Here is a 27,438-nt window from a genome sequence, read left to right on the forward strand (position 1 = left end):
AGAGGATCAGAGAATTTTTTCAAACCTGTTCTGATGAAGAAACAAACTCATCTACACCTTGGATAACCTGAGGGTGAGGAAATTTTCAGCAAATTAGAATTTTTGGATAAACTATTGCTTTAAAGAAAGTTCATAGTTTACTGCTTGTAATTTGTGGTGGCATTCATGTGTGTTTAACTCGTCATTTCTTTAGCCCTGAATTTCCGAGTTGGGGGCATATCAGTGAGAAAATATGGCATGCAATGGATGTGGTCAGTATAGATGATACATTTGTTGAAATTAATGCTTTTTTTTATTAAAATAAAACTAGCATGTACAAAATATGATAGTATTCTGTAAATGATTCACCTTCCTGAATTGAATAATAAAAAAAAAAAACACCTGAAAAAAAATACACACCTGAAGTCCATTATGTATCATTTTGTAGAAGCAGAGTTCAAATAATGAAATATTGCTGTGTTTTTCAAAGAAAAGGTGCATCTCTGACCAAAGTGATTTGAATGCACCATTTGATTATGCACAACTAAACTCAAGCGAAAAGGTGATTAGCTGTAAAGACTCTGTGCCAACCTACAATCAAAAGGTAATGCAAGCATGCACCACTGCCTTTAATCAGGAGAATAATCTTTAAGGGCCTAATTTAATCTCTTTGTTCAAGTTTTAATTAGACATTAGTAGTCAGAAGGAATTGGACGCAAGTTTGTGAGCAACTAACTGTGCTGCATCTAAAAATCCCATATCGGTGTGTGCGCTGACACACAAAGAGGTTTCTATCTGCTTTCTGGCCACCCAGCTCCAGACTGATCACTCTCCAAAATTCTTTTCTCTCCACTAAAGTTTATAGCCTTAAAAATGTGCGGCATACAGCATTTCCTCCAAGATACAAGACTACTAGTCCGTTAGGAGATCAAAGTATTTTTAGCCGTTCCACTAATCCACAGAACATGATCTTTCTCCCTCTAATAACTTGGAATTCTTCTCATTCCTGTTGGTGTCTGGCAGAGGGAAACTCAGGAGGCTTCAAACCCACATTGTTCTCGTGCTCGGGCACGAGGCCTGCAGAAATAGAGAGCTAAATGGTCGAGGCCAGTGTTTGACTTGGTTTGTGAAAGGGAGACACTGTACCACCCTGCCTGCCATCTGGCTAAACCAGGCCTTTAAGAATAGAGTACTGAGAAACACAAGAACACCATCACTGTTTTTCTGACAGGAAAAGAACACAACACACTTTCTAGTGCACCTGCAAGTCATTTCACAATACGGCTGAAAAAGATGCCATAAAAAAAAAGAGAGAGACTTGTGCAATAATCAGTTCAGGAGTTAGATTTTCACCCGAAAGGAAATTCCTCCATGTATTACGGTCTCCAAGACTAATTTTTTTTTTGCCTGTTGACATATTATCCATCTTTGAAGTTTCACAATAAGGATTTATGGCAGGCTTTGTTGGAGTTCTGGCTGTTATTTTATACATTTAATCCAAGCCAAGTAATCATATTTATCATAAGACATAAATAACCTCTCATAAGCTGTGTAAGCATTTTTCATTTTTGGAGCATCAAGATACTCCTCCACATTATGTTCTTTATTATACTTGTGGAAATTATATTACAACAATATCAGGGCAATATATAGGGAGCAGGTAATGAGTGGCAACTGTGGCTGATGAACAATTACCGTAGACGCCCACATTAAAAACGATCAGTACTGATGAGAGACACACAAAACTCACCCACATAGTGATTAACAGAGACAACGGATTTACCAACAGTGACAGATTCTAGATGATCCTAGAAATGCCAAGATGAATATTTTTATTTGGAAATGATTTACAGCCTTAATGTTTTATCTATTTATTTATAAGTAAATAAGCACCTTATGTAGCTCAACTGATCCAGAAAATGGTTGGATTCATTATTTATTTTTTTATATTATTACCAAAATTAGGTAGGATTTTTTATTCAAGTAGGTACATGCTTTCTCTTATATAAATAGTTAAATTTTTTATTAAAAAATATTTAAAAAAGGTAAACAATTGATGCAATGCACTTGCTAATGTGAAACAATCAGAAAGTTATCAGAAAAATATCACATTCACTCTAGTCAGCGAGTGAAATTCTTGTTTGTTTATAGATTGTGTTACCTGGATGTGTTACCTGGATTTGTGCATATCTGCGACATACAAATGTGACGCGCTCTTCCAGAAACTCTTCAGCTGGTGATTTCTCACAGGAGGTTTCCCACTCCTTCCCCACTGCACACTCAGAGGTTATCAGCATGTGAATAAGTGTGACTTTACACAAACTATCTCACATCATTCACATTAGCACAGGACAGATGGTTATCGCCTGTTATTTCCTTGCTCTCCACCACCAGCTCTTGCAGTGGCTGATCCTTTGGCCTGGTGTGCTGGCCAACTCTGACTCATCCTGTATCTGTAAGAGCACACATCAACAACACAAAGTTACACAAGAAATGCATCTGACTTACAATGCATTTTAATAAAAAAGATGCTAATTAAGTCTTGTGATTGGTTTATCAGGATTTTTACAGCTGACATTTCAGTATGGACAGCAGTAGCGCCTCTCTGTTCAAATGTTGAAATACTTTTAGCCTTACGTTACACTATATCAGTGACAATAAAAGTTTCACAAACACCACCATAACCAAAATGGTTCCATGTCCAGTCAGAATCTGCATTTGTAGCCTTTCATGCAGTACTTACAATTTTTTTAAATGTCCTAATATTTTGATACTATTCTTTATGTAGCTATATATATTGTATTTACCAGAAGACTAGCTCATTCAAGCCGCTCCACATGCGCACAATAAAGAGCTGACATGATAAATGGATTACATGTAAATATGTCAATTAGTAATATTTTTAGATTTCTGTCTTATAAATTACATGTAAGTGTGTGAAAAAAACCTCTGCAAACGATTTAGTGTTTGAGTGAACTGTGGAAACAATCTGCTCAAACCAAACAATTCAAAACCTTTGTGGATAGTGGATAGGAAACACACTACATGATTCCTGAAATATTATCAGTAAGAAATCTAAACACAGAGTTGTGATTAGAAAAATGAAAGCATCATTACTTGGTCTAAAATATTGCAATTACACAGACTTAGTTAATAAACGAACAAAGTATGAATGCATACAGACATCTTAGTTACAATAGAAATAATAAAAATTGTAATAATAATCAGTAGTAGTAGGCTAGTACAAGCAATATGATATTTTTACATTTTTGTTTGGGTTGGGTGTATAATACTACAACTTATTCTAATAATAGTGTGTGTGTGTGGGGGGGGGGGGTGTTATATTCAAACTATTATTATCCACTTGCAAAATACACTGTATGTATTGTGTACAACTGTTGCAAATGTAACTGATCTTTCTAAGATGGATAAGATGTCATGATGTTACATTTGCCACGCAGCACACGTAGCTGGGAAATAGTGCTGAGGCAGGGCAGAACATTCTAAAGGAGCAAGACGTGTCTTTCTCGGGAACACAGTGTACCGATGCATGTGTGTGCTTGTGTAAGAGAGATAGGCTTTCAAAGTTGTTTTAGTGAGATATCTATCCCCAACGGTCGCTTAAGACTCTCTAAACAAAAGCTATAGGTTTCAAAATAAACCTCATAGCACTCGATATAACGGAACAAGCACACACGCTAGCAAATCTCAACTGGGGGTTGAAAATAATGGCAGAACAGAGGGCTTCAGTAAACAGAAACAGCAGATAAGGACTATGCTGACGAAGCTACACTGATTAGAATTTCCCTATTTCACTCCTTGTTCTTCCCATCATCTCAAACGTAATGCATCACATCACACTATCAACAGTAGGTCAGATGGTTTGCATTCAGTCAGAAAATGATAAAGATGTGTTTGTCTGTATTAGTTAATCAAACATACATTAACAAAAAGACCAAACATCTTTCAGGAAACTAGTTATAAGCAAAACAAAATGGATGTCAGTGTTTTTAATCGGGTTCATACTGTCTTTCTCATTCACACAGCTATTTAAGTCTATATTTTAGTGTAGTCTGTAAAGGGTATTGCTTATACACCTGGTCAAGCCCCTTTGAAATAGAAACATTTAACATAAACTGAAATCTTTGGTTGTACATTGTTTCCTGAGGCCAGTGTGAAAACAGACAGCAAAAAGGCCTATATATTGTGCTAATAGACACAGATCTCACTGTGATCTTTATCTTTGCAGTAACGGTCACATCTGTTCCACAAATTTCTTTCAATGAGGTAGTCACAGGTTATGACCCCAGTTCTCCTCCCTCACATTAATTTATTGTCAGACTCTCAATTTAACAGAAGCTTTTCAGTAAAGGTCATCGTGTCGTCTTTGCTGTAAATGCAACACCACCTGAGCCTCCTAACACGCCAATGCAAAAAGCAAATGAAGAGGTCTACAGTGTTCAAGACCGTTTATAGATAGGAAGCCACAGAAAATCTGTTATGCGACAGAGACCTCTGGTGGAAAGTTTAGGCAGATTCATGACGTCTAGAAGCATTGCATTATCATACGTATTCAATGCACTTTTTGATATATATATTTAAATCTTAATGTATAAATATATTAAACTATGTATCTAGTAGGCTGACCGTAACAGTGTAGACAATGTATTTATTCGTTCATTTATTTATTTGGAATAGCCTATATATAAACATTTCATATCAAATTACATTCCGCTCTCGAATATGGCGTGTTACCTCTATTAAACTTCTGGCAGTAACAACTTAAGGTCGAACAGGTTATATTTAGAACGTAATCGTGTAGATGCCAATAACCATGAACGGTTACTGAGTAATAATTGGACCGTTCTTCATGTATATTAATGAGTAAATCCGCGGAGATTGATAGTGAAGGTTGAGAAATACTGATCTTATTCAAATCCCTTAAGTTAATACTGTAATAAGGAGACCATCTTTGAAACAATTACGAAAGTCGTGAATGTACAAGGTATGTTTTGATCGGCATTATGACGCATTGTGTCCCGATGATCCCGCGTTTATGTGCGGATATGAGCAAATAGCCTACTAACTACTACGGGTAGGTAGGCTATATTTACTTGCCTGTTGCCTGTGACAAGAATTTCTGTCTCAATGGAACTGAAAGTATAGCTTGGGTGAATTGCGCTTTTAGATGCATTCTGTTTTATATGTACGTCTATCAAATGCTTTTATAAGCATCCTACATTTGGGGAAAAGGTAAAACGCTCGTGTTGCAAACTTATGTTAGGGCACAATCTCTTTAATTTTGTTTCAACAAAAATAAGTGTAGGCTACACCCAGCAAACAGAGGACGTCCCCAGGACGTTCCGAACGTCCGTTTAGGTCCGGGGTACGTTCACGGACGGACGTTCGGAGGACGTCCACTTACGTCCGTATTTGGTCCTCTTTTTGACGAGCCAGTTTGCGTTGCGAAAGTCCCTGTTTTCGTCCAAGTCAACACTTGAAAAATCCAGTCATTTATCCTTTATCATCAGACCTGACCAGAGTTGGGCAGTTTAATGTTACTAAATTTAATTGCAAAATAAATGTAAGTGTAATCTGTTACAGTTTCTGAAAAAAAGCTAAATTAAATTACACTTACATTACATAAGTCACTGTAACAGTTATACTACATATTACATTTAATATAGGGTAAATTGTAATCTGTAACCTATTACATTTCCAAAGTAACCTTCTCAACACATGACCTGACACCTTGCAACTCAGACAAAGAGAGCTGACAAAATTAAACTAAAATATATAAGCCCATATTGAATTTTAAAGGGTATCCTTCCTTAAAACAAAATACTTTTTTTTTTTTACTGTGATAATAGAATGCAAAAAATTTTTTTTGCAATTTATATTATTATTATTTACTGTAGTATAATAGATTTGAAAACATAGTAAAATGAAGTTAATGTTAAATTAATAATTGTAATTTCTGGAAAATGAAAATTGGAGTAACTTATCTAATTAAAAATGTAATCAAATCAGGAGTCTGTCTTCAGAATTTAAACATCAGAATCATGATATAATATAATTGAACATATAGCTACAATTAGGTTTATGCATTCCCAATGAATTAAGAAAATAAGGATACATCCCAGGAGCTCTAGAATGTTATTCTACAGTGATGAATGCAGCCAAGGAAAACATGAAGAAAACAAAGTGGAAAATAACACAGACAAATAAATTTATTCTTTCCATTTACGTATTAAACTGTTATGTAAGCCGACAAGAAAAGTTATTTAGGAAATGTATAATTTAAGTTATTGCATTTAAGACTGCTATACTACATGCAGCCTAAAAAAAGAAGAAAAAAAGAAAAAAAAATGGTCATAGCCACATTGGGGGATAGGATCCAAGCAGTGGGGCAGGGTTTCATATTTTTTTGAAGCACCCCTGGGCGCCACCATTGGCTAGCGGACCCCTACCTGCTGTTAGCATTCCACTGACTCCCATTCATTTTGGCGTCACTTTGACAGCGAATAACTTTACATCTGAGGCGTTTAAAGACTCCATTTGTCCATTAATTATTTCTAAAGAAACACGAAAATGTATAAAAGGCTGTATCTAACGTTATGGTCCCGTAGAAGCAGTTTAGGCTAATGATTGCGTCATAACCAGCGACTCTCTGTCGCACAGTGGATAAATTACCGTATGGACAGGAGGAGAAGCTCCCTGGCAATCTTTTACTGTCTATGAGGCTATCGGGGGAACGTGGAGACATAAAGTCAAGGGAGTTAATTAATCAGAATACTTACCAAAATGTGCTCCTGTTCACGCTGACACAGCGATTAGAAGACTTACAGGATTCTCACATGACATCTACGTCATCAATCTCAGATTGAATCTGCGCAGTACGCCCGACCCCCAGGAAATGCGTGCTTGTAATTGACTTAATTTTTCTCCGTTGAATCCAATGGGGTCGCTGTGTCCATTTCTTTTACTGTCTATGGATCCAAGCAGGTGTCAATCAACTGACAACATGATCGAATCACTTTAGGGCACGCAGCATGTATCCATGGCAAAGATCAGCTGCATAGTGACAGTTAACGGTCATCCCGGTGATTTCCACAGACACGGCCTTGAGTTTTCGCTTTTGTTTGGGCGAAAAGGTATTTATACTTTTATATTATTAGACATTATAGCTACGAAAAGGTATTTATCTACGAAAAGGATACGTCTGACTATTTGGTTGGTCCGCTCGGCCTGGCCGTTAGTCTGCGGACGAAAGCCGGAGGAGAGACTAACCGACGCTCCAGTTAAGCGACAAAGCTCCCTCCAAAAGAGCGAGGAAAATTGGGGACCCCTATGGGAGACGATGTCCGTGGGGAGCCCATGGATTTCAAAAATCTGGTCGACGACAATTTGGGTTGTCTCTTTAGCGGACGGGAGCTTGGGTAAAGGGATAAAGCGGGCGGCTTTAGAGAACCGGTCAACGACTGTAAGTATCACGGAGTATCCCTCAGAGGGAGGAAGACCAGTGATAAAGTCCATGGCGATGTGTGACCATGGACACGACTGGGGCGTAGTAATCCCGCAGGGGGCGAATTACCAGACTTAGTCTGGGCGCAGACAGAGCATGAAGCGATGAAATGGCGTATTTCACGCTCACGAGAGGGCCACCAGAACCTTTGGTGGATAGCTGCGATGGTGCCCCTAACGCCAGGATGGGCGAACAATTTGGAGGCATGACCCCATTTGAGGACGGCGAGACGAGCGGAAGGGGGAATGAATAACAGACCCCTAGGACAAAGATGGGGAGTGACAGTGTGGGCCAGAGAGCGTTTGACCAATCGTTCGACTCCCCAGACAGCTGCACCCACCACCATGCTCTGAGGAAGGATTTCCTCCTCCGTGGGAACATCCTCTGGTGAAGCGAACTGCCGCGAAAGCGCGTCTGGTTTAAGGTTTTTCAAACCGGGATGATAGGAGATAGAAAAGTCAAAGCTAGTGAAAAAAAAGAGCTCAGCGAGCCTGTCGAGCGTTGAGTCTCTTAGCCGAACGAATGTACTCTAAATTTCTGTGATCTGTCCACACAATGAACGGGACAGGAGCGCCCTCAAGCCAGTGACGCCACTCTCCTAAGGCAAGGCGGATCGCTAATAATTCGCGATTACCGACATCGTAATTGCGTTCGGCAGGGGTTAGGCGATGTGAATAATAAGCGCAGGGGTGGACTTTCTCATCAGAGAGTGAGTGCTGGGAGAGGACGGCTCCCATGCCCACCTCTGACGCGTCAACCTCTACAATGAATTGTCTGGAGATGTTGGGGGTCTTTGATATAGGTGCGGATGTAAAAAGGAATTTTAGGTGATCAAAGGCGGCTTGAGCTTCCTCAGTCCAAAGAAAACGGACCTTGGCAGACGTGAGAGCAGTTAACAGGGCGGCGATAAGGCTATAGTTACGGAAAAATCGACTGTAAAAATTAGCAAAGCCCAAAAAATGTTGAAGCGCAACCACGAATCAGGGACTGGCAACTCGGTGACCACCCTGACCTTAGAGGGATCCATGCCAATGCCCTCCGCAGAAATTATAGACCCCGAAAAGGAAATCGATTGAGCGTGAAACATACACTTCTCGGCCTTGACGAATAGTCGATTCCCGAGAAGTCGCTGGAGGACCTGACGAACGTGCTGGGTATGTACTTGGAGAGAGGGGGAAAAATTTAAATATCATCGAGATAGACAAAGATTAAAATGTTCAACATATCCCTGAGAACATCGTTAATTAATGCCTGGAACACGGCGGGAGCGTTGACTAAACCGAAGGGAAGGACACCATTTACAAAGTGACCTAAGGGTGTGTTAAACGCCGTCTTCCACTCGTCCCCCTCCTTTATGCGGACAAGATGGTAAGCATTACGAAGGTCTAGTTTCGAAAAGATCGAAGATCGCAGAATCTCGAAGGCGGATGACATGAGCGGCAGAGGATAACGGTTCTTGACCGTGATGTCATTCAGCCCTTGATAATGTACACAGAGGCGTAAAGAACCGTCCTTCTTTTTAACAAAGAAAAAACCCACACTGGCAGGGGAGGAGGAAGGGACGATGGTCCCTGCCTCTAGCGAATCGGATAGACACTTCTCTAGAGCCTCGCGCTCAGGGATAGAGAGAGAATAAAGTCTCCCACGAGGGGGCGTGGTACCCGGCAGAAGGTCGATACTGCAATCGTAGGGTCGATGGGGAGGAAGAGAAGTGGCCCTGGAACAACTGAAAACCGCTCGCAGATCATGGTACTCCTCCGGAACCCCAGACAATTCACCTGGCTCCTCCTGAGAAACAGAGACAGAAGAGACAGGGGGAATAGCAGACATTAAACACTTAGCATGACACGCCAAAGTCCAAGAAAGGATTGAACTTTTAGACAAGTTAATCTGTGGGCTATGTTCAACTAACCAGGGATGACTTAAAACAACAGGGGAATGAAAAACAAAAAAGGAAATTTTCTCTTGATGATTTCCAGAAATGGTGAGACTCACCGGAGCTGTGGCAAAGCGCACTCTAGAGAGGATACTATCATCAAGGACATAGACAGGTATGAAGTCCCTGCGTTCTATGAGTGGAATCCCCTGATCACGAGCCCAGGCTTCATCCACAAAGTTCCCCTCGGCTCCTGAGTCAACCAAGGCTGTGCAAGAGGCAGAGGAACCCGCCCAGTGGAGAAGGGCAGAGAAAGTAGTGCATGTGCGTGACGGAGGGTCTAGGGTTGAAGCGCTCCCCAGTAACCCTCTCTCTACTGGTGAGCGCTGGCTTTTACCGGACAGGTGGAGACCAGGTGAGAGGCAGATTCGCAGTACATGCACAGACGAGACATGATGCAGCGTTGGCGTTCGGCCGCGGAGATACGGCGTCCACCCAACTACATGGGCTCAGAGTCAGCGCTGGGGGGCGGTGTAGGGGCGGAGGAAAGAGGTCCTTCCTGGTAGCGACTGCGGCGACGTACCTCAAAGCGCTTCTCCACTCGGATGGCCAAGTGGATCAGAGGGTCCAGACGGGTGGGAACTTCGCGTGCGAGGATCTCATCCTTGATATTGGCACGGAGCCCTTCTAGGAAACGGGCGACCAAGGCTGATTCGTTCCAGTCGCAGGAAGCGGATAAGGTGTGAAACTCGACCGAGAAATCTGCTGCTGTCCCTCTTCCTTGATGCAGAGTGGACAGCTGCCGGGAAGCCCCCGCCCCGTACGCAGAACGGTTGAAGACCCGCAGCATTTCCTCCCTGAAGAGGGAATAACGAGTGAGGCAGTTGGCGTCGGAGTTCCATACCGCTGTTCCCCATTCTCGTGCCCGGCTGGACAGCAGGGAGATGACGAAGGCGATGCGGGAGCGTTCACTGGCATATGTGGACGACTGTAACGAGAAGACAACCACGCCCTGGGCTCACCGGCATAACATGGTGGGTTGTTGATTCTGGGCTCTTGCGCGTCCTGCTCTCTGGATGACTCGAGGCGAAGGTGAAGAAGCTCCTACGACATCTCAGTCATACGAGCCGCGAGGGAGTCCATTGCGTTGCGATCGGCGGTCAGCTCCTCCTCATGACGGCCTAGCATGGCTCCCTGGAGTTAGAGTGTGGACTGAAGGGGACTCTTCTTTGCTGGGTCCATTAGTTGTCAGTATTCTGTCAGTAATAAGGAGAGAGGACCCAAAAGCAGAAGGTGATTTTGACAGTTTAATGAAGAATCTCAGTAATCAGAAGGAACCACAGGTAGCGGTCGAGGCAGTATGATCAAACACAAAGTCTCTGGGTAATAACTCCAACTGATAATAGTCTCAGCCCCACAGGAACAGAAAGTCTTTCAACAGAGAAGCAACAGAACACTGCGGTCTCGGCCGGCCACGGGAAAACCCCGGGAGGCAGAGAGAGAGAGTGGCTGGGTGCATTCAGAGCACGGATACACCAACCGTGGACCACTCACGTAACTGGAGGATGAACAGAGCAGAGGCAAGGTGTTAAGGCTATTAATCAGGTTCACACTTCAGACGGGACATGACACGACAGGACTATACAGAGGTAAGGAGGATGGTTTTGGATACGTAACATCAGGCAATAATCTGACAAAGAACAGAGGAAGGGAAAGTCTAGAAATAGAGCGTCTAATCAGCGAAGGTAGGAAACCGGTGCGGAGAGAGCACAGGAATGAGGTAATGGAAAGCAGCTGAAGGTGAGTGGGATAATGAGCTAGAGTGTGAGTGCGTGTAATGAGAGGCTAATGAGAGAGAGAGAGAATACCAGGATCATGACAATCGGACTAACCACAGCTGACAACCAGAGAAACGCGGGCACACACCCATCCACCAACACACGCACACACACACACGCACGCGAAAAGAGCATTGCATATTTACAATTGTTGAATTTAAATACAACGTGTCTGTTGTCTTTGATTAGCCTAAAAGTCAAATAAAATGACATTCAGAGGGGGACATTCACAGAGGCCATTTAGGGGACGTCCTGGGGACATTTATTTTGTTAGCTGGACATAGGATATTATTTTAATTACTAGATAGTGTTTGATTTTGAACCTTTCTCCTGTTTAATTTGCCTTCCCCTTCCAAAAGTAACGCAACATCATGGCCTCAGATGCCACAATGCTTTAGGCGACTTATGATAGCCTACTATTTGACTGTAGGCCTACCTGTTAGTTGGAGATTTTGCATCCATTCATTCTCGAGCACAAGCAGAAACAGTATGTATAAGGCTGCTCAGAGTTTTAGTCTTAAAGGGTTACTCCATCCCAAATTTAGAATTTTGTCATTAATCACTTACACTTATGTCGTTCCAAACCCGTAAAAGCTTTGTTCATCTTCAGAACACAATTTAAGATAATTTGATGAAAACAAGGAGGCTTGAGAATGTCACATAGACTGCCATATAAATAACAGGGTTTGGGACCAAAAACTATGCTTTGAAACGAAACATTAAACCTTAACAAAGTGTCCCATCAGTTGTAGAACCCCTTCAATCCAAAGGGCCCTTTGAAATGGCACTGACATGTCAAGAGATTATATAGATTGAGACATGCTACATGATATTAGGCTACCATATACCATACCAACTCCCACAGGGAATACCTTAACAATCTCGTCTGAAAAAACTGCATTGCAGAAGTCGTTAAAGTACAATGTATTTTCTCAATTTTGAATAATAATTGTTGTTCCTGATTGTGTTCATGTGTAGCGTTGTGTATTAAATTAATATTTTGTCAATGATCAGATATCAACAAATGAAAAATTGCGAACCGCGATCATCATGATTCTTTTGCTGGGTAGTAGGTACATACAAAATATTTTTTACATCTTATGTTTGTGGTCTATCACATTTTGAAAATCTTATGAGGATAAAAAAATACTAGATTTAACTGTTTTGCTCCTATAGTGTGTGGTGTGCCATGATGTGACACACCACACACGAACAGATTTTCAACCAGAGTCTCAACTGTGAACACAAAAAAATCTCACAAAATCTTGCGAGACTTCAGAATAAGCATGGCGGACAGTATGCATGAAGAAACTGCAATTATAGTATTTGGAATGGTTTTATACATGACATATTGTATAAACAAATCAACAAGCTGATCCTCCATCTCTGCTGTCAACATCAATTTCACTTTGCTGTTCCATGACTCCTTCTGTCTTCCATCATCTCACTTTCTGATTGGATAATGTTTCGTTTCACGTGATAATCTCCAGAGCGTTCGCACGTTTGTCCTCTGGGATCCCCCCACACCTCAGGATTCCTGATTGTAAATATTAAACATGTTGAACCATCAAGATAATCAGGACATGGTTAGGATTGTCAGAAAGGGGGGAATAGGCCCCAAATTAGCCCAATAAGCTTTTGGTGTGTACCCAACTTGTCGCGATAGGCGGCATGAGAGGACTTTTTATTAATTTCCCACTTATGCTGGGTACACACCAAAAGATAATCGGGCTGATTTTAGGCCGATTTCCTCGCTTCTGACAATCCTAGCTATGTCCCGATTATCTTGACGGTTCTACAGATTATCTTATCAGATTTTCCCTTGGTGTGAGGTGTGTTAAGAGTCCTCGAACCTGATCGTAAGAAACTCGGAGCTGCCCCGATAGCGAATCGTAAATATTCCACATGTTTAATATTTACGATCAGAAATCCTGATGTGTGGGGGGAACCCAGAGGACAAAAGCGTGCACGCTCTGGAGATTATCACGTGAAACAAAACAATATCCAGTCAGAAAGCAATGATCACGTTCTCAAAGAGTGATGTAAGATCTGATAACAATTACTTAAAGTGTATTTAATAAGGCAATTTTAAAGAGAAAATGATCTCCTTTCCAAGAGAGACTGAGAACAACAATTATATATATGTGTGATTTTGAGACCATTGCTCACCTCTGTAACTTGTACAGACCATGTCCCCGCTGTCTCCAGGACCTTTTCTTTATTTATTTATTTTTTTTGGTGAAATTTCGGTGAATATCATTCCAAACATTATCATTGCAATTTCTTCCCGCACATTGTCTGCAATGCTTATTCTGAAGTCTCGTGAGATTTCCTGTGTTCACAGTCGAGACTCGGGTTGAAAATCTGTTTGTCACATCATGGCACACCACACACTATAGGAGCAAAACGGTTAAATCTAGGATTTTTTTATCCTCATGTTTGTGGTCTATCACATTTTGAAAATCTTATAAGATGTAAAAAATCTTTTGGTGTGTACACAGCATTAAGCAAGTTAACTGAATAATGGAAATTTATGGTATTTTTATAAACTCGTGAATTAAAATGTGGTGGACTGAGTCACTGCAGGCTGAATTGGAATTGTGATTTTCACATGAAGTGTCGTGTGATGGAGTATTCGGCTGTGAGAAAAACGGCTTTCAGTCCTGCAAGCCTTAAGACTCACTCTCAGCTTGAGACAGCTGAAATGGATCTTGTAAAATGTGCAATCGAATCGCCGATCACTTTTGAGAAACTTAAAAGAGGAACCACAGAAAGACAAATATCCCTTTTTTTCAGACTATTCTACATTATAAAACAAGTTTCTCCATTATGAGGAGAATAAGAAACTGGCTGCGATCTAGCACACGGAGAAATCTTTGGCCGAAAATGTATCAGAAGACTTGAAAGAAAGGTCATCTGCAATTCGGAAAAACAGGCGGCTTTTCTGAATTTGGTTTATTGTTTGTTTGTTTTATTCTTTGTACAGTAGTTATTGATCATTCTAAATGTATTTTTAATATATAATATTACATAAATGCATGAAATGTAGGGTATAACTTAAAAAAGTGCACGTGAGTCGTCATGGGTGACCCACCCCTCCCCCTCAAACCTCCGCCCTTGAACTTTATGATAATAAATAGCAGCGAAAGTGAAAGTATTTCTTGGGTGGCCCTCCTTTGGTTTTCCGTCCAGTGGAAAAGTTTACAAGCCTATCTGCTGTAAGGACATTCTTGCTGTATAGATTGCTCCAGAAGAATTTGGTAAGAAAAATACAGGTCATTGCGATGCATTTCTACTCTTGATATTAGTATTCTCCTAGTTATATTCTGCAATAATCCGATTTTCTGGTAGCCATTAACGTCTATGAATCAATATTTCATAATAAAAACATGGATATAAATAAAACATTAACTGTGAGCTGGCAGAATATATTGTTAGCTATTGTTTCCAATATTTATCAAATCTCTTTAAATACTGACGTAGTGATGCATTGGTCAGATTTTTGTTCTTCTTTTAGCAAACATATCTAACATTGAAAATACCTAACGATTCAAGTTTTACATTATAATGTAGCTGTATTGAATGTGTTTCAAACTTCTATTCCTACAGCTGTGAATATCACATCTGTGAAGGCAAAACAGCACTTCTCCTTTTGGTCATTTATCCTAAATATTCCTTCATATCGTGCCTGGAAGCTTGGTTTGAAGAAAGGTAAGATTTCTGTTTTATTATATTGTAATTTTGCAATTATTTTAAATAATTCAAGGATCACAATAACAACCCTTTATTTCGAAAGCAGTGATGTCTGGTACAAAGGGGAAATATGCAGATAAATGGCCCAGATAGCCAAGCTGGAGTGACAAAGGTTGTTACAATTTCAGTCATAAATGCTTTAAAATATTTCCATATGACATATAGGTGCTTCGCAATGAATTAGAATGTCGTGAAAAAGTTCATTTATTTCAGTAATTCAACTGAAATTGTGAAACTTGTGTATTAAATCAATTCAGTGCACGCAAGATTGAAATATTTTAAGTCTTTTGTTCTTTTAATTGTAATGATTTTGGCTCACATTTAACAAAACCCTACCAATTCACTATCTTAACAAATTTTAATACTTCATAAGACCAATAAAAAAAAAAAACTGTTCATGTACTCAATACTTGGTAGGGGCTCCTTTTGCTTCAACTACTGCCTCAATTTGGCGTGGCATGGATGTGATCAGTTTGTGGCACTGCTGAGGTGGTCTGGAAGCCCAGGTTTCTTTTACAGTGGGCTTCAGCTCATCTGCATTGTTTGGTCTCTTGTTTCTTATTTTCCTCTTGACAATACCCCATATATTCCCTATGGGGTTCAGGTCTGGTGAGTTTGCTGGCCAGTCAAGCACACCAACACCTTGGTCATTTAACCAACTTTTGGTGTTTTTGGCAGTGTGGGAAGGTGCCGAATCCTTCGGGAAAATGAAATCAGCATCTTCAAAAAGCTGGTCAGCAGAAGGAAGCATGAAGTGCTCCAAAATTTCTTAGTAAACGGGTGCAGTGACTTTGGTTTCCAAAAAACACAATGGACCAACACCAGCAGATGATATTGCACCTCAAATCATCACAGACTTTGGAAACTTAACACTGGACTACAAGTAACTTGGGCTATGAGCCTCTCCACCCTTTCTCCAGACTCTAGGACCGTGGTTTCCAAATGAAATTCATAACTTGCTCTCATCTGAAAAGAGGACTTTGGACTATTGGGCAACAGTCCAGTTCTTCTTCTCCTTAGCCCAGGCTGTAATGATGAGACAGAGACGTTCGGATCCATGTGCAGAACTTTAATGATGAGAATGGTCAGACAGGCAATGATCAGTAATGGCGTCAGGTATGTAGGGATAATCAGAATCGATTACAGAAACAAGCAGATGTCGGGGGCAAGCAGCAGAGAATCAGAGTCGGTATAAACAATCCAAAGGTCAGGTACGGAAGGAAAACACAAGGAAAACGCTCGGAAATGTCATACTGGCTAAACAAGACTTCGCAGTGAGTGAGAGTGAGTGTGCTGCTTATATGCCTCTACTGAAGCTCATGGGCACTCCATCTAATGATCGTGACACAGGCCTCTGAAGATTGTATGTGGTTCAGCAAAATCCTTGACACGTCTGTGTGTGGTGGCTCTTGATGCCTTGAACCTAGCTTCAGTCCATTACTTGTGAAGTTCACTAAAATTCTTGAATCAATTTCGCTTGACAATCCTCATAAGGCTCCAGTTCTCTCAGTTGGTTGTGCATCTTTTTTTTCTCCACACTTTTTCCTTCAACTCAACTTTCTGTTAACATGCTTGGATACATCACTCTGTGAACAGCCAGCCTATTTTGGCAATGAATGTTTGTGGCTCCTTGTGAGAGTGTCAGTGATTGTCTTCTGGAAAACTGTCAGATCAGGAGTCTTCCCCATGATTGTGTAGCCTAGCGAACCAAACTGAGAGACCATTTGGAAGGCTCGGGAAACCTTTGCAGGTGTTTTGAGTTTTTTAATTTATTCTAATTTATTGAGATAGTGGATTAGTGGGTTTTTGTTAAATATGAGCCAAATCATCACAATTAAAAGAACCAAATACTTAAACTACTTCAGTCTGTCTGCACTGAATTTATTTAATACCTGAGTTTCACAGAGAAGCACCTATAAAATTAATATGATTGGAGATTGTTAAAGTGAATAAGGACAAATCATTCTATGAAATGTAAATGTAATTAATAAATTCATACAAAACATCTAAAGTTAAGGTTTCATTGTGACAAAATAAAAAATGGGAGTTTCAGCTGAAATGGATCTGTTAACATGGAACATTAAAAGTGTTTATCTTTTCACTGTTTAACTGTCACATAATTTAGCCTTCATGATCTGACACACTTCAGATTTAGCTGCAGCCATGTAGTGGGGTGAAGATGCATATTATCTTTGAAATTATAATAACAAGATAAATGGGAAAAAAAGAAAGATTGCTTTGGATAGATTCCTTATCAGGTTATTTGTAGGCTTCATAGGTCATACATTAGACATATTATATTTATTGCAGGTGTTTCTTCATTTTTGCATTTGTAAGGACTATTTATAACTTTAAAATACTTTTTATAACTAAGTTGACACGTTTCTTTTTTTAGATGGCTACATTTGAAGATTATTGTGTAATAACCCAGGAAGACTTGGAGGGTCTTAAAGATTGCATATCTACCCAGGATCTCCCATCAGCAGTAAAAACGATCAAGGAGTACTTTAAACAGCAGGATCTTGTAGAACTAAACATTGGTGTGACGGGAGAGTCTGGCTCTGGAAAGTCCACATTTGTCAATGCGTTCAGGGGTTTAGGAGATGAAGAAGAGGGCTCAGCTAAAACTGGTGTAGTGGAGACCACTACAGAACCAGAGGTTTACCTTCACCCAAAATACAAAAATGTGAAAGTGTGGGATCTGCCTGGCATTGGAACGCCAAACTTTAAAGCTGATGAGTATCTTGAACGGGTTGAGTTTAAGCGTTATGATTTTTTCATCATCATTGCTTCAGATCGGTTCAGAGAATGCCACACTCAGCTGGCCAAAGAGATCATGAGGATGGGGAAAACGTTTTATTTTGTTCGTTCCAAGATTGACTTCTGCATTACTGCTGAGAAGAGGAAGAAGAGCTTTGACCAGAAAACGACTCTGGAGACAATACGAGAGGACTGTGAAAAGGGTTAGTTATTCTGTTCTCATGACAATGTTTTTAACAACAAAGAGATGTAGATGTTCTCTTTAAAATTATTATATTAACCAAGTATATTTTTCTCATGTAAAAACAATTTTTAATGTAATTATTAATATAAAAATCATCATGTCCTGTCCGGATTCTGTTTAGGTCTGAGAAAGATCGGTATAAAAGATCCTGTTGTGTTTCTGATCTCTGGATGGGAGCTCGGAAAGTATGATTTAAATGTTCTGCAGGAGAGGATGGAGAAGGAGCTTCCACAGCATAAGAGACGAGTGCTGATGTTGGCTTTGCCAAATATTACACTGGAGATTAATGAGAAAAAGAAGAAAGCTCTAGAGGAAAACATTGGAAAAGTTGCCTTCCTGTCTGCTTGTGTGGCAGCTATTCCTCTCCCTGGACTTTCGATCGCTGCAGATATAGCCATCATAGCAGACGAGCTGAGAAAGTACTACCGTGCATTCGGTCTGGATGATCCATCACTGCAGAGGCTCTGTGAAAGATCTGGGAAGACCATCGAGGAGCTGAAGAGTCTAATGAAGTCTCCCCTCCATCAAGGCATAAACCCAAGTTCAATATTAACCTTGCTAGGTGCTGCATCCCTTCTTATATCAGAAGATGCCATTGAATTACTTGTGAGCTTCATACCAATTGTTGGCACTTTGGTGGCAGGAGGTTTGTCTTATCTGACAGTCTCAAGAATGCTCAAGAGAGCTCTGAATGACATAGCTGAGGATGCTAAGAATGTGCTGATGGCTTCATTGGAGACTGAAGTGTAACTGTAAAAAACGATGATAATATTCAACATCATTATAACTAACTGCTTTTGGGGTATTTGAAGACAAGTATATTTGTTTATCACATTTAATGGCAAAATATCTAATCAACATTTATTATACAGATTTATCTTTACATGTATTTACTAACAGTTAATTATATCGAAAGCAACTTATATTTGAGGAGAAATACAAACAAATTATTAAATGTTTACGATTTGATGTATTAATAATTGTAACATTTAGATAAATAACTGTAGTTACTGTTGTTTTCAATATACTACTGTTTTTGTTGTATATTACACATTATAAAAAGAATGCCATGAAATATTGAGTGTAACGTCATATTTATAAATCGTATTCAATGGATGCCACTTTACAAAGCCCTCCCTGAACCTACCGCTAAAAATAGCCAATAAAATGTATTTTATTTCCACTTGTCAAATAGCCTATTTCTTTTATTTTTATTGAAAATAAATGCCTTTTCAATATGATATGTGATGGGAAAAGGAGAAGGGCTGTGCACTCCACTTTTAGACATGCAAACTAGCCCTACGCACTTCCCCTCAGTGGAGTCTCTGCTGTCATTTTGATGTGCGTTTCACTTTATGAAGTGGGAAAGGGAAGATTATATGGACAGACTCTCGAACCTTTGATTTTGCCAGAGGGAGCAAGTCTGCTTCATATGCACACTTAATATATTCATACAAATCATCCCAAACCCAAACAACTCTATAATATATATATTATTATTATTTTTATTTTTTTATGTTCATAACATCCCAAGGATTCCTATATACATATAGAATGATGCACCAAACTAATTATTAAGGGAAAATTTTAAACAATTAACTAACTTGACATTTGCTCTGACACAGTTAAACTGAGTTCTTGTCATATTTTATTACCATGTTCTAAAGTATATAGCGAATAAACTGTGATAATGTGAGAAATGTTGAAGGTGTCATTTTGGTTCGACTCTATATTTAACTTTCCTCTGTGTCATGGCTGTTAAATATGTAATTTGCAAACCTTGTGATCGTATTTCTACCTCCAGCTGGATTATGAAAATGTATTAATTGGAGAGGGGATAAAACATAATTTTGGGAGTCAGCACTGACCAATATTGCATTGTGACTAATTCAGATTTTCTGCAGTTACAGACCAGCACTTCTGCTGTTTTGATTATCAGTCCAATACCAAACTGCACATTTACCAATGCATTATTTTTGTAGTCTTCAGTCTTTTTAATGACTGCAGGTCCTTTCATGCCATGTTCACCTATGTTCTAACAAAAGAAGCATTTTCTTGCCTCTTAGTGTAGTCACAATGGTTGTTCATAACAGTGAAAGTGAAAGCGGGTGAAAGTGTTTGGGTGTATCCCAGTCGGATCATATATCTGTCTGGTTTGGTTTTTAGGTGTATACATTCACAGATTTTGATACTTTGAGTTGCATCTTGTCAGAGCCATCTTGCTCCAAAATAGTTATATATATATAGGTCCCATTAGTAATTCTCTAACTGAAACTTTCTCTAAATAGCATTAGCACCCCTGAAGAAACAACTGAGCATCAAGTTTTGAATCAGAAGGACAAAGGTAAGAATTATATATCTATGATGATATATCCAAAGTTCTGTCATGAAACTCTAGATGGCACTGTCCAATAGGTTCTAGCCACTGATCTATGTATAATCTATTATAGATCAGTGGTTCTAACTCAATCTGACATAATGACATCATTATTCATATGGCACAGCTGATCGGTTACTTTTCATTTCAGCAGCTAGTGAGCTTGCTGCTTTACATTAAAATACTTGCCTAGTGCTTGCTGTAGCAGTTGCAGTGTGCTTCAGAAAGTATCTGTAATTAGCATCTATATCACAGAACATACTGCGGGGTCTGCCTTAGTAATTTCAAAATATGTATACATTGTATCCGGTGTTGGACATATGTAGCTGCGTAACATTAATGTCCGTGTTCTTAACTTCTTTTATTTCTAAGGTCGATGTTTTCATTTGCTATGCTGTGTGTGTGGTTGATTTCAGCAGCACACAGTGTCAGAGACAAACTTTTTTATTGCTCTTAATGGCTTTACTATACAATAAGATTACAAAAGTTATGTCATTGACAGTTATCAAATTACTTAAAGGGGTCATATGATGTGATTTCAAGTTTTCCTTGGAGTGTTACAAGCAGGGTTCTAAATTAACACCCGCCAACCCGCCAAATGCGGGTTAAAATTCATTTTGGCGGGTGTTAATTAAAACTTACTAGCCAGTTTGGCTGGTGATGCATGACATGAGGCTCTGTTCTCGGTCATTTATCCCCCTGGCAGCACTTCCTACATTTCCCATGAACACTGTGCTGTAATGCTACGTGATGAAGTTTCATATGCTCATTGGCTGCACGCAGTTTGCAGTGAAACCAGCGCGAAAAAACATGGAAAGGAATAGAGCGTCCATCAGAAAACACAAGAAAGAAAAACGAATGGAGCCACAGCATGGAGCATAGACTGAAAGAGGAGGGAGTTAGCGGTTAAAGAAAAAAATTAAGATGAAACTAAATGCGGCGGTGATTGGGACAGATTTCTGGTGGCGAAAAGAGAAACGAGGCAGGGGATGAGGATATTACGGAGCCCCGCACGTCACCTGTAGGAGAAAAATCAATCCGTGACGACAGTTTTGCAATTCGTCCCCTCAGTTTATAAACCGTACTCACGAATTCATAAACTGTTCCCTCGGTTCAACAAATCGTACCCACGGATTAACAAACCGTGCCCACGAATTCCCAATCCGTGCACTCAGATTTTGTAAACCGTACCCTCGGTTTTTGAATCCGTACCCACGAATTCATATTAATCCGTGCGCACGCTTTCGCAATCAGTTCCCTCTTATTTGTAAATTGACGCGCATTTGTAGCTCCGCCCCCACCAGCAGATTCATTTCTGTTTATTAAACATTATTTTTCATAGTATCCAATGAGTCTTTGAGCGTTTATTTTACATTAATCACCAATAGGATAAGACACAGCCGCCTGTGTTTTATGGCCAAAAACAATAAAGGCTAAAAAGAAGAAAATAAGGGTAAAAAGCAAAACAAAACAAATAATATGCCGGTTATGTTTTCATTCCTTTTCTCTCTAACTGAATGCAATGTTATTTTTGGCCTCATTATTTAATAATAACATTAACAGAGAAACTTGCATCTAACTCAGGCAGGTGGGGTGGATGGAGCTTAGTATAATAAAATAACAAAAATAAGTCTTCATGCATATTAAGAAAGAATTGTACACAAGCATTTACAAAACTGTCAAAGTTTATTTAAAAATAAAGCAATTCATGAATTATTTTCTTGTACTCATTTATTTAGCCTACAAATTAAAATTATAAAAATAACTTTATTTTTATCAATAATATATATTATCATACAGGTTATGCATAAGAATCTTTTATCCAAAACAATTTACAACCGAGGAAAAAATTACTCCAGAGTTAGTCACAATGCCAGGTTTATTGTACAATAATAATCAAGTGCGATTATAAGATTATTCTTTTTTTATTATTAAACCTATTCCACATAATAATATTCAATAAAACTGTGTGTTAACAGGAGCTTGCTGCATGAATCCGTGAGTATGGTTAGATCCGTGGGAACGGATTGCGAAAGCGTGCGCATGGATTATGAATTTGTGGGTACGGATTCAAAAACTGAGGGTACGGTTTACAAAATCGATTTTGTTAAACCGAGGGAACAGTTTATAAATTCGTGAGTACGGTTTATAAACTGAGGGGATGGATTGCAAAACCATCGCCACGGATTGATTTTTTTTCTCCTACAGGTGACGTCCGGGGCTCCTTATGATATCGACAGAGAAACAAAGAAAATAAAATGTAATGCCAAATGGCAGAAGAATGTCGTAATGCTTTGTCAGGATTGCCGCATGTAAGTTACGCGAAAGAAAAAAAACAAAACAAGCAATTTCGTGGTGAGAACTAATCTTTTTAAATTTGAGTCAGTGTATATTTTGTTGTATGCATTGTACTTTATATGTGTTTTTCATGCCATCAGTTTTAATAAAATGATCAAATTCATTCAGTGGCACTCATCATTTGTTATTTTTACCGAAAAAAAAATGGCTAGTGGAAATTCTGATTGGCTGGTAACTTTAGAAAGTTACTAGCCACATTGGCTGGTGATCAAAAAAGTTAATTTAGAACCCTGGTTACAAGCTGTTTGTGAATAGATAAGATCCCTAAAGTTGCAAAGACTAAAGGCTCAAACCCAAAGAGATATTCTTTTTAAAAGATAAGGCTGGTCCATGCCCTCCTAAAATGGCTTGTATAAACACGGCCCAATATGTCTACATCACGATGTGGGAAGGTTTGCATAATGCCGCCCAAATGTTCATGCAAAGAAAAAAAGCGTAACTTTATTGTTGCTGCCACCATCGCCGCCATGTTGTGGAGACGCTGTGTGTTTCAGTGTAAAAGCGAAAACTTTGTATACAGGCACACATAAAATATGTTTTATATATATGCAGTGTACATGACTCTTTGGAGCAGCCGTGGTACATAGGTCTTGGCGATAGATCTACTTGCTTGGGGGGTATTTTGCTCCCTATCAAACATCGTATAGATTTTAAAATATTGCTTATTACTTATAAAGCCCTGAAGGGTTTAGCACCTCAGTATTTGAATGAGCTCCTTTTACATTATAATCCTCTATGTACGCTACGTTCTCAAAACTCAGGCAATTTGATAATACCTAGAATATCAAAATCATCTGCGGGCGGCAGATCCTTTTCCTATTTGGCGCCTAAACTCTGGAATAACCTACCTAACATTGTTCGGGAGGCAGACACAGTCTTGCAGTTTAAATCTAGATTAAAGACCCATCTCTTTAACCTGGCATACACATAACATACTAATATGCTTTTAATATCCATATCTTTTAAAGGATTTTTAGTCTGCATTAATAAGGTAAACCGGAACTGGAAACACTTCACATAACACCCTATGTACTTGCTACATCATTAGAAGAATGGCATCTACGCTAATATTTGTCTGTTTCTTTCTTATTCCGAGGTCACCGTGGCCACCAGATCCAGTCTGTATCCAGATCAGAGGGTCACTGCAGTCATCCGGATCCAGTACGTATCCAGACCAGATGGTGGATCAGCACCTAGAAAGGACCTCTACTGGCCTGAAAGACAGCAGAGACCAGGACAACTAGAGCCCCAGATACAGATCCCCTGTAAAGACCTTTTCTCAGAGGACCACCAGGACAAGACCACAGGAAACAGATGATTCTTCTGCACAATCTGACTTTGCTGCAGCCTGGAGTTGAACTACTGGTTTCGTCTGGTCAGAGGAGAACTGGCCCCCCAACTGAGCCTGGTTTCTCCCAAGGTTTTTTTCTCCATTCTGTCACCGTTGGAGTTTCGGTTCCTTGCCGCTGTCGCCTCTGGCTTGCTTAGTTGGGGTCACTTCATCTACAGCGATATCATTGACTTAATTGACATGCACAGACACTATTTAACTGAACAGAGATGACATCACTGAATTCAATGATGAACTGCCTTTAACTATCATTTTTCATTATTGACACACTGTTTTCCTAATGAATGTTGTTCAGTTGCTTTGACGCAATGTATTTTGTTTAAAGTGCTATATAAATAAAGGTGACTTGAATTGACTTGACTCTATCCTGTCCTGTTTTCATTCTTTTCATGTGTGTATGCATGTCTGCTGATGCAGCAGTTTTATATTCTTACCCTCAGCAGCATGCATTTATTGCCTTATATTGTTAATTTCTTGTGTCTCATGCTTCGTTGGGGGTTATTTCAAATATATGTGCAGCAGCAGTATTTCATACATGCTCACAGCAGCATGTCTGTGGATGTATTGAGGTCTGCCACAGCAGCAGCAGCATGGCAGATCTATTCCACCAAGCCCAAACATATTAACATTGTCATGTACATTATTATGCTAAACACTCAGAGAGTTGTCATGACAGAACTTCGCATTTGTACTTGAGTTACATGCAACAACAGATAAGCCAATCATAAGGCTTTTTTATGTTTGTATATGCAAACACATTTTTAGATGTCATCTGCTGATAACTTTGTAGATGAGTTGAAAAAACCTCAAGAAATTATTTCTGCTCAAGATATTTCAATACACACTGTTGGTATTTCTTTTTTTAGATGGCTACATTTGAAGATTATGATGTAATAACCCAGAAGGACTTGGAGGGTCTTAAAGATTGCATATCTACCCAGGATCTCCCATCAGCAGTAGACACAATCAAGGATTACTTTAAACAGCAGGATCTTGTAGAACTAAACATTGGTGTGACGGGAGAGTCTGGCTCTGGAAAGTCCACGTTTGTCAACGCGTTCAGGGGTTTAGGAGATGAAGAAGAGGGCTGTGCTAAAACTGGTGTAGTGGAGACCACTGCAGAACCAGAGGTTTACCTTCACCCAAAATACAAAAATGTGAAAGTTTGGGATCTTCCTGGCATTGGATCACCAAACTTTAAAGCTGATGAGTATCTTGAACAGGTTGAGTTTAAGCGTTATGATTTTTTCATCATCATTGCTTCAGATCGGTTCAGAGAATGCCACACTCAGCTGGCCAAAGAGATCATGAGGATGGGGAAAACGTTTTATTTTGTTCGTTCCAAGATTGACTTGAGCATTCAGGCTGAAAAGAGAAAGAAAAACTTTGACCTGAAAAAGACACTGGAGACCATCCGAGAAGACTGTGAAAAAGGTTGGTTTATTTGTTTAATTAACAGGCAATTACAGTTACATTTTCAAGGTTGTCATTAACATTGTGCTTAATTGTAGATATATCTTTGGCCATCTGAAATTAATATTACATGATTGTAGAATTTATGATAATACGCATATTGTACATGAATAATATTTAATGATTACATAATTCACTATTCCTTTTTCTAGGTCTGAGAAAGATCGGTATAGAAGAACCTGTTGTGTTTCTGATCTCTGGATGGGAGCTCGGAAAGTATGATTTAAATGATTTGCAGGAGAGGATGGAGAAGGAGCTTCCACAGCATAAGAGACGAGTGCTGATGTTGGCTTTGCCAAATATTACACTGGAGATTAATGAGAAAAAGAAGAAAGCTCTCGAGGAAGACATTGGAAAAGTTGCCTTCCTGTCTGCTTGTGTGGCAGCTATTCCTATTCCTGGTCTTTCAATTGCTGTGGATTTAGCCATCATAGCAGTTGAGATAGAGAAATACTGCAATGCCTTTGGTCTTGATAGGGAGTCTTTGGAGAAGCTCTGTGAAAAATATGGGAAGAGATTAGAGACTGTAGAGGGTATGATTAAGTCAGCTTGGTATAAAGGAATATGTACAGGTTCTGTGGTAACCTTACTAAGAGATGTATCCTTTCTGATGACAGAAGATGCTGTTGAATCTGTTTTTAGGTTTGTACCCCTTTTAGGTTCTATAGCTGCAGGAGCAATGTCCTTTTGGTCTGTGTCAACAGTGCTGAAGAGTGCTCTGAATGAAATAGCAGAAGATGCCAGGAATGTGCTGATGAGTTTGCTAGAGACTGAAGTGTAATCAGACAGATTTTAATGTACCAGATATTTAAACTGGTTGCCAGGTTTATAACACTGAATACTTAAAAGGTAATTCTTTTAATGGACAATTTTAATGGACAATTATGATAAATGTGTGTTATATTGATTTTTGCTTTAGATGAGTGACCTGAGAAAAGCAGTATTCTAAATCCATATTAAACAATAAATACTAAAACAATACCAAATAAGAAGACTGAAAAATATATATAACTGAATTTAGAAGCTACATTAAGAACAATTCTGGCTTTTTTTCTCAAAATTACTTGATGTGAAAGTAACATTATATGTGGCCAAGTATGGTAATTGATACCTAGAATTTGTGATCTGCATTTAACCCATCCTAGTGCACACAGTGAGTAGTGAACATACACACACACACAAAGTAGCGGGCAGCCATTTGCTGTGGCACCAATGGAGCAATGAGGGGTTCAGTGACTTGCTCAAGCACCTCAGGTGTTGGTACTGATGTTGGGTTACAAGTCTGACTTTCTAAACATTAGGCCACAACTGACATAAATTCCATATTGGCTATTGTCAGTTATAAAGTCAGAATTTGTGATACATGAACTCCTGTGTAGAACTAAGAAAATAAATAAATAAACATGGAGTGCTTACAATAATATTATATCAACATTCATGATGTTCTCTTATTTTATATTGTCTGCACAATTGTCAAGTACAGTGAGTTTTATCTGGTTGATCCATTTTGTTCCTCCAAGTCCAAAATGAGCAAGATCATGGTATTGTACCATCTGAAATATATGTACCGTATACTGTCATTTTTCCAGTACTAGTGTGCAACCCTAGAAAGCAACATCTATAACACATAAAGTCTTCATATGACCGTTCTCATTGAATCATTATTTCTATTCTCATTCAGTAGATCCATAACAAAATGTATTTTTCCAAACCATTTGCAATTTTTTAAAGGATTTATTCCTAGAGGTAATGAGACAATTGTTCCATTTAAGTATTTTATGTGGAGAAAAATTGTAATCAAAACAACTTTTCCAAGCCAATAATGCCATTGTAATTGCACAATATTTTGAAACATACAATAAAGTGTAGGTTTGGGTAATTTTGTAACTTTGGGGCTCCATACA

At 39.3% G+C, this 27,438-nt stretch overlaps 2 protein-coding genes across 8 annotated transcripts; both read left to right on the plus strand.

Annotated features, from left to right (window-relative positions):
- The first annotated feature begins 4,862 nt into the window (after positions 1-4,862).
- Positions 4,863-27,183, plus strand: LOC127978899 (interferon-inducible GTPase 5-like). Of its 2 annotated transcripts, XM_052583864.1 has the most exons (4): positions 4,863-4,984; positions 20,264-20,319; positions 24,928-25,495; positions 25,687-27,183. In XM_052583864.1, exons 3-4 carry the CDS (start codon positions 24,928-24,930, stop codon positions 26,313-26,315), a joined length of 1,197 nt encoding a protein of 398 aa, XP_052439824.1. In that variant the 5' UTR covers positions 4,863-4,984; positions 20,264-20,319; the 3' UTR covers positions 26,316-27,183. The 2 variants fall into 2 exon arrangements, with proteins under 2 accessions (XP_052439824.1, XP_052439823.1); XM_052583863.1 differs by lacking the exon at positions 20,264-20,319 and having other exon boundaries at positions 4,871-4,984.
- On the plus strand, positions 4,966-19,675 carry LOC127978897 (interferon-inducible GTPase 5). 6 transcript variants are annotated; one of them, XM_052583858.1, is made up of 5 exons: positions 13,658-14,478; positions 14,828-14,929; positions 15,015-15,083; positions 17,367-17,934; positions 18,097-19,675. In XM_052583858.1, the coding sequence occupies exons 3-5, from the start codon at positions 15,042-15,044 to the stop codon at positions 18,723-18,725; spliced, it is 1,239 nt and encodes a 412-aa protein (XP_052439818.1). In that variant the 5' UTR covers positions 13,658-14,478; positions 14,828-14,929; positions 15,015-15,041; the 3' UTR covers positions 18,726-19,675. The 6 variants fall into 6 exon arrangements, with proteins under 6 accessions (XP_052439822.1, XP_052439818.1, XP_052439819.1 ...); XM_052583859.1 differs by having other exon boundaries at positions 13,659-14,493; positions 15,018-15,083; XM_052583857.1 differs by having other exon boundaries at positions 13,659-14,478; positions 15,018-15,083.
- Positions 27,184-27,438: the final 255 nt, after the last annotated feature.

Source organism: Carassius gibelio, chromosome B19 (assembly GCF_023724105.1).
Source record: "Carassius gibelio isolate Cgi1373 ecotype wild population from Czech Republic chromosome B19, carGib1.2-hapl.c, whole genome shotgun sequence".
In the NCBI taxonomy this organism is placed as follows: domain Eukaryota; kingdom Metazoa; phylum Chordata; class Actinopteri; order Cypriniformes; family Cyprinidae; genus Carassius; species Carassius gibelio.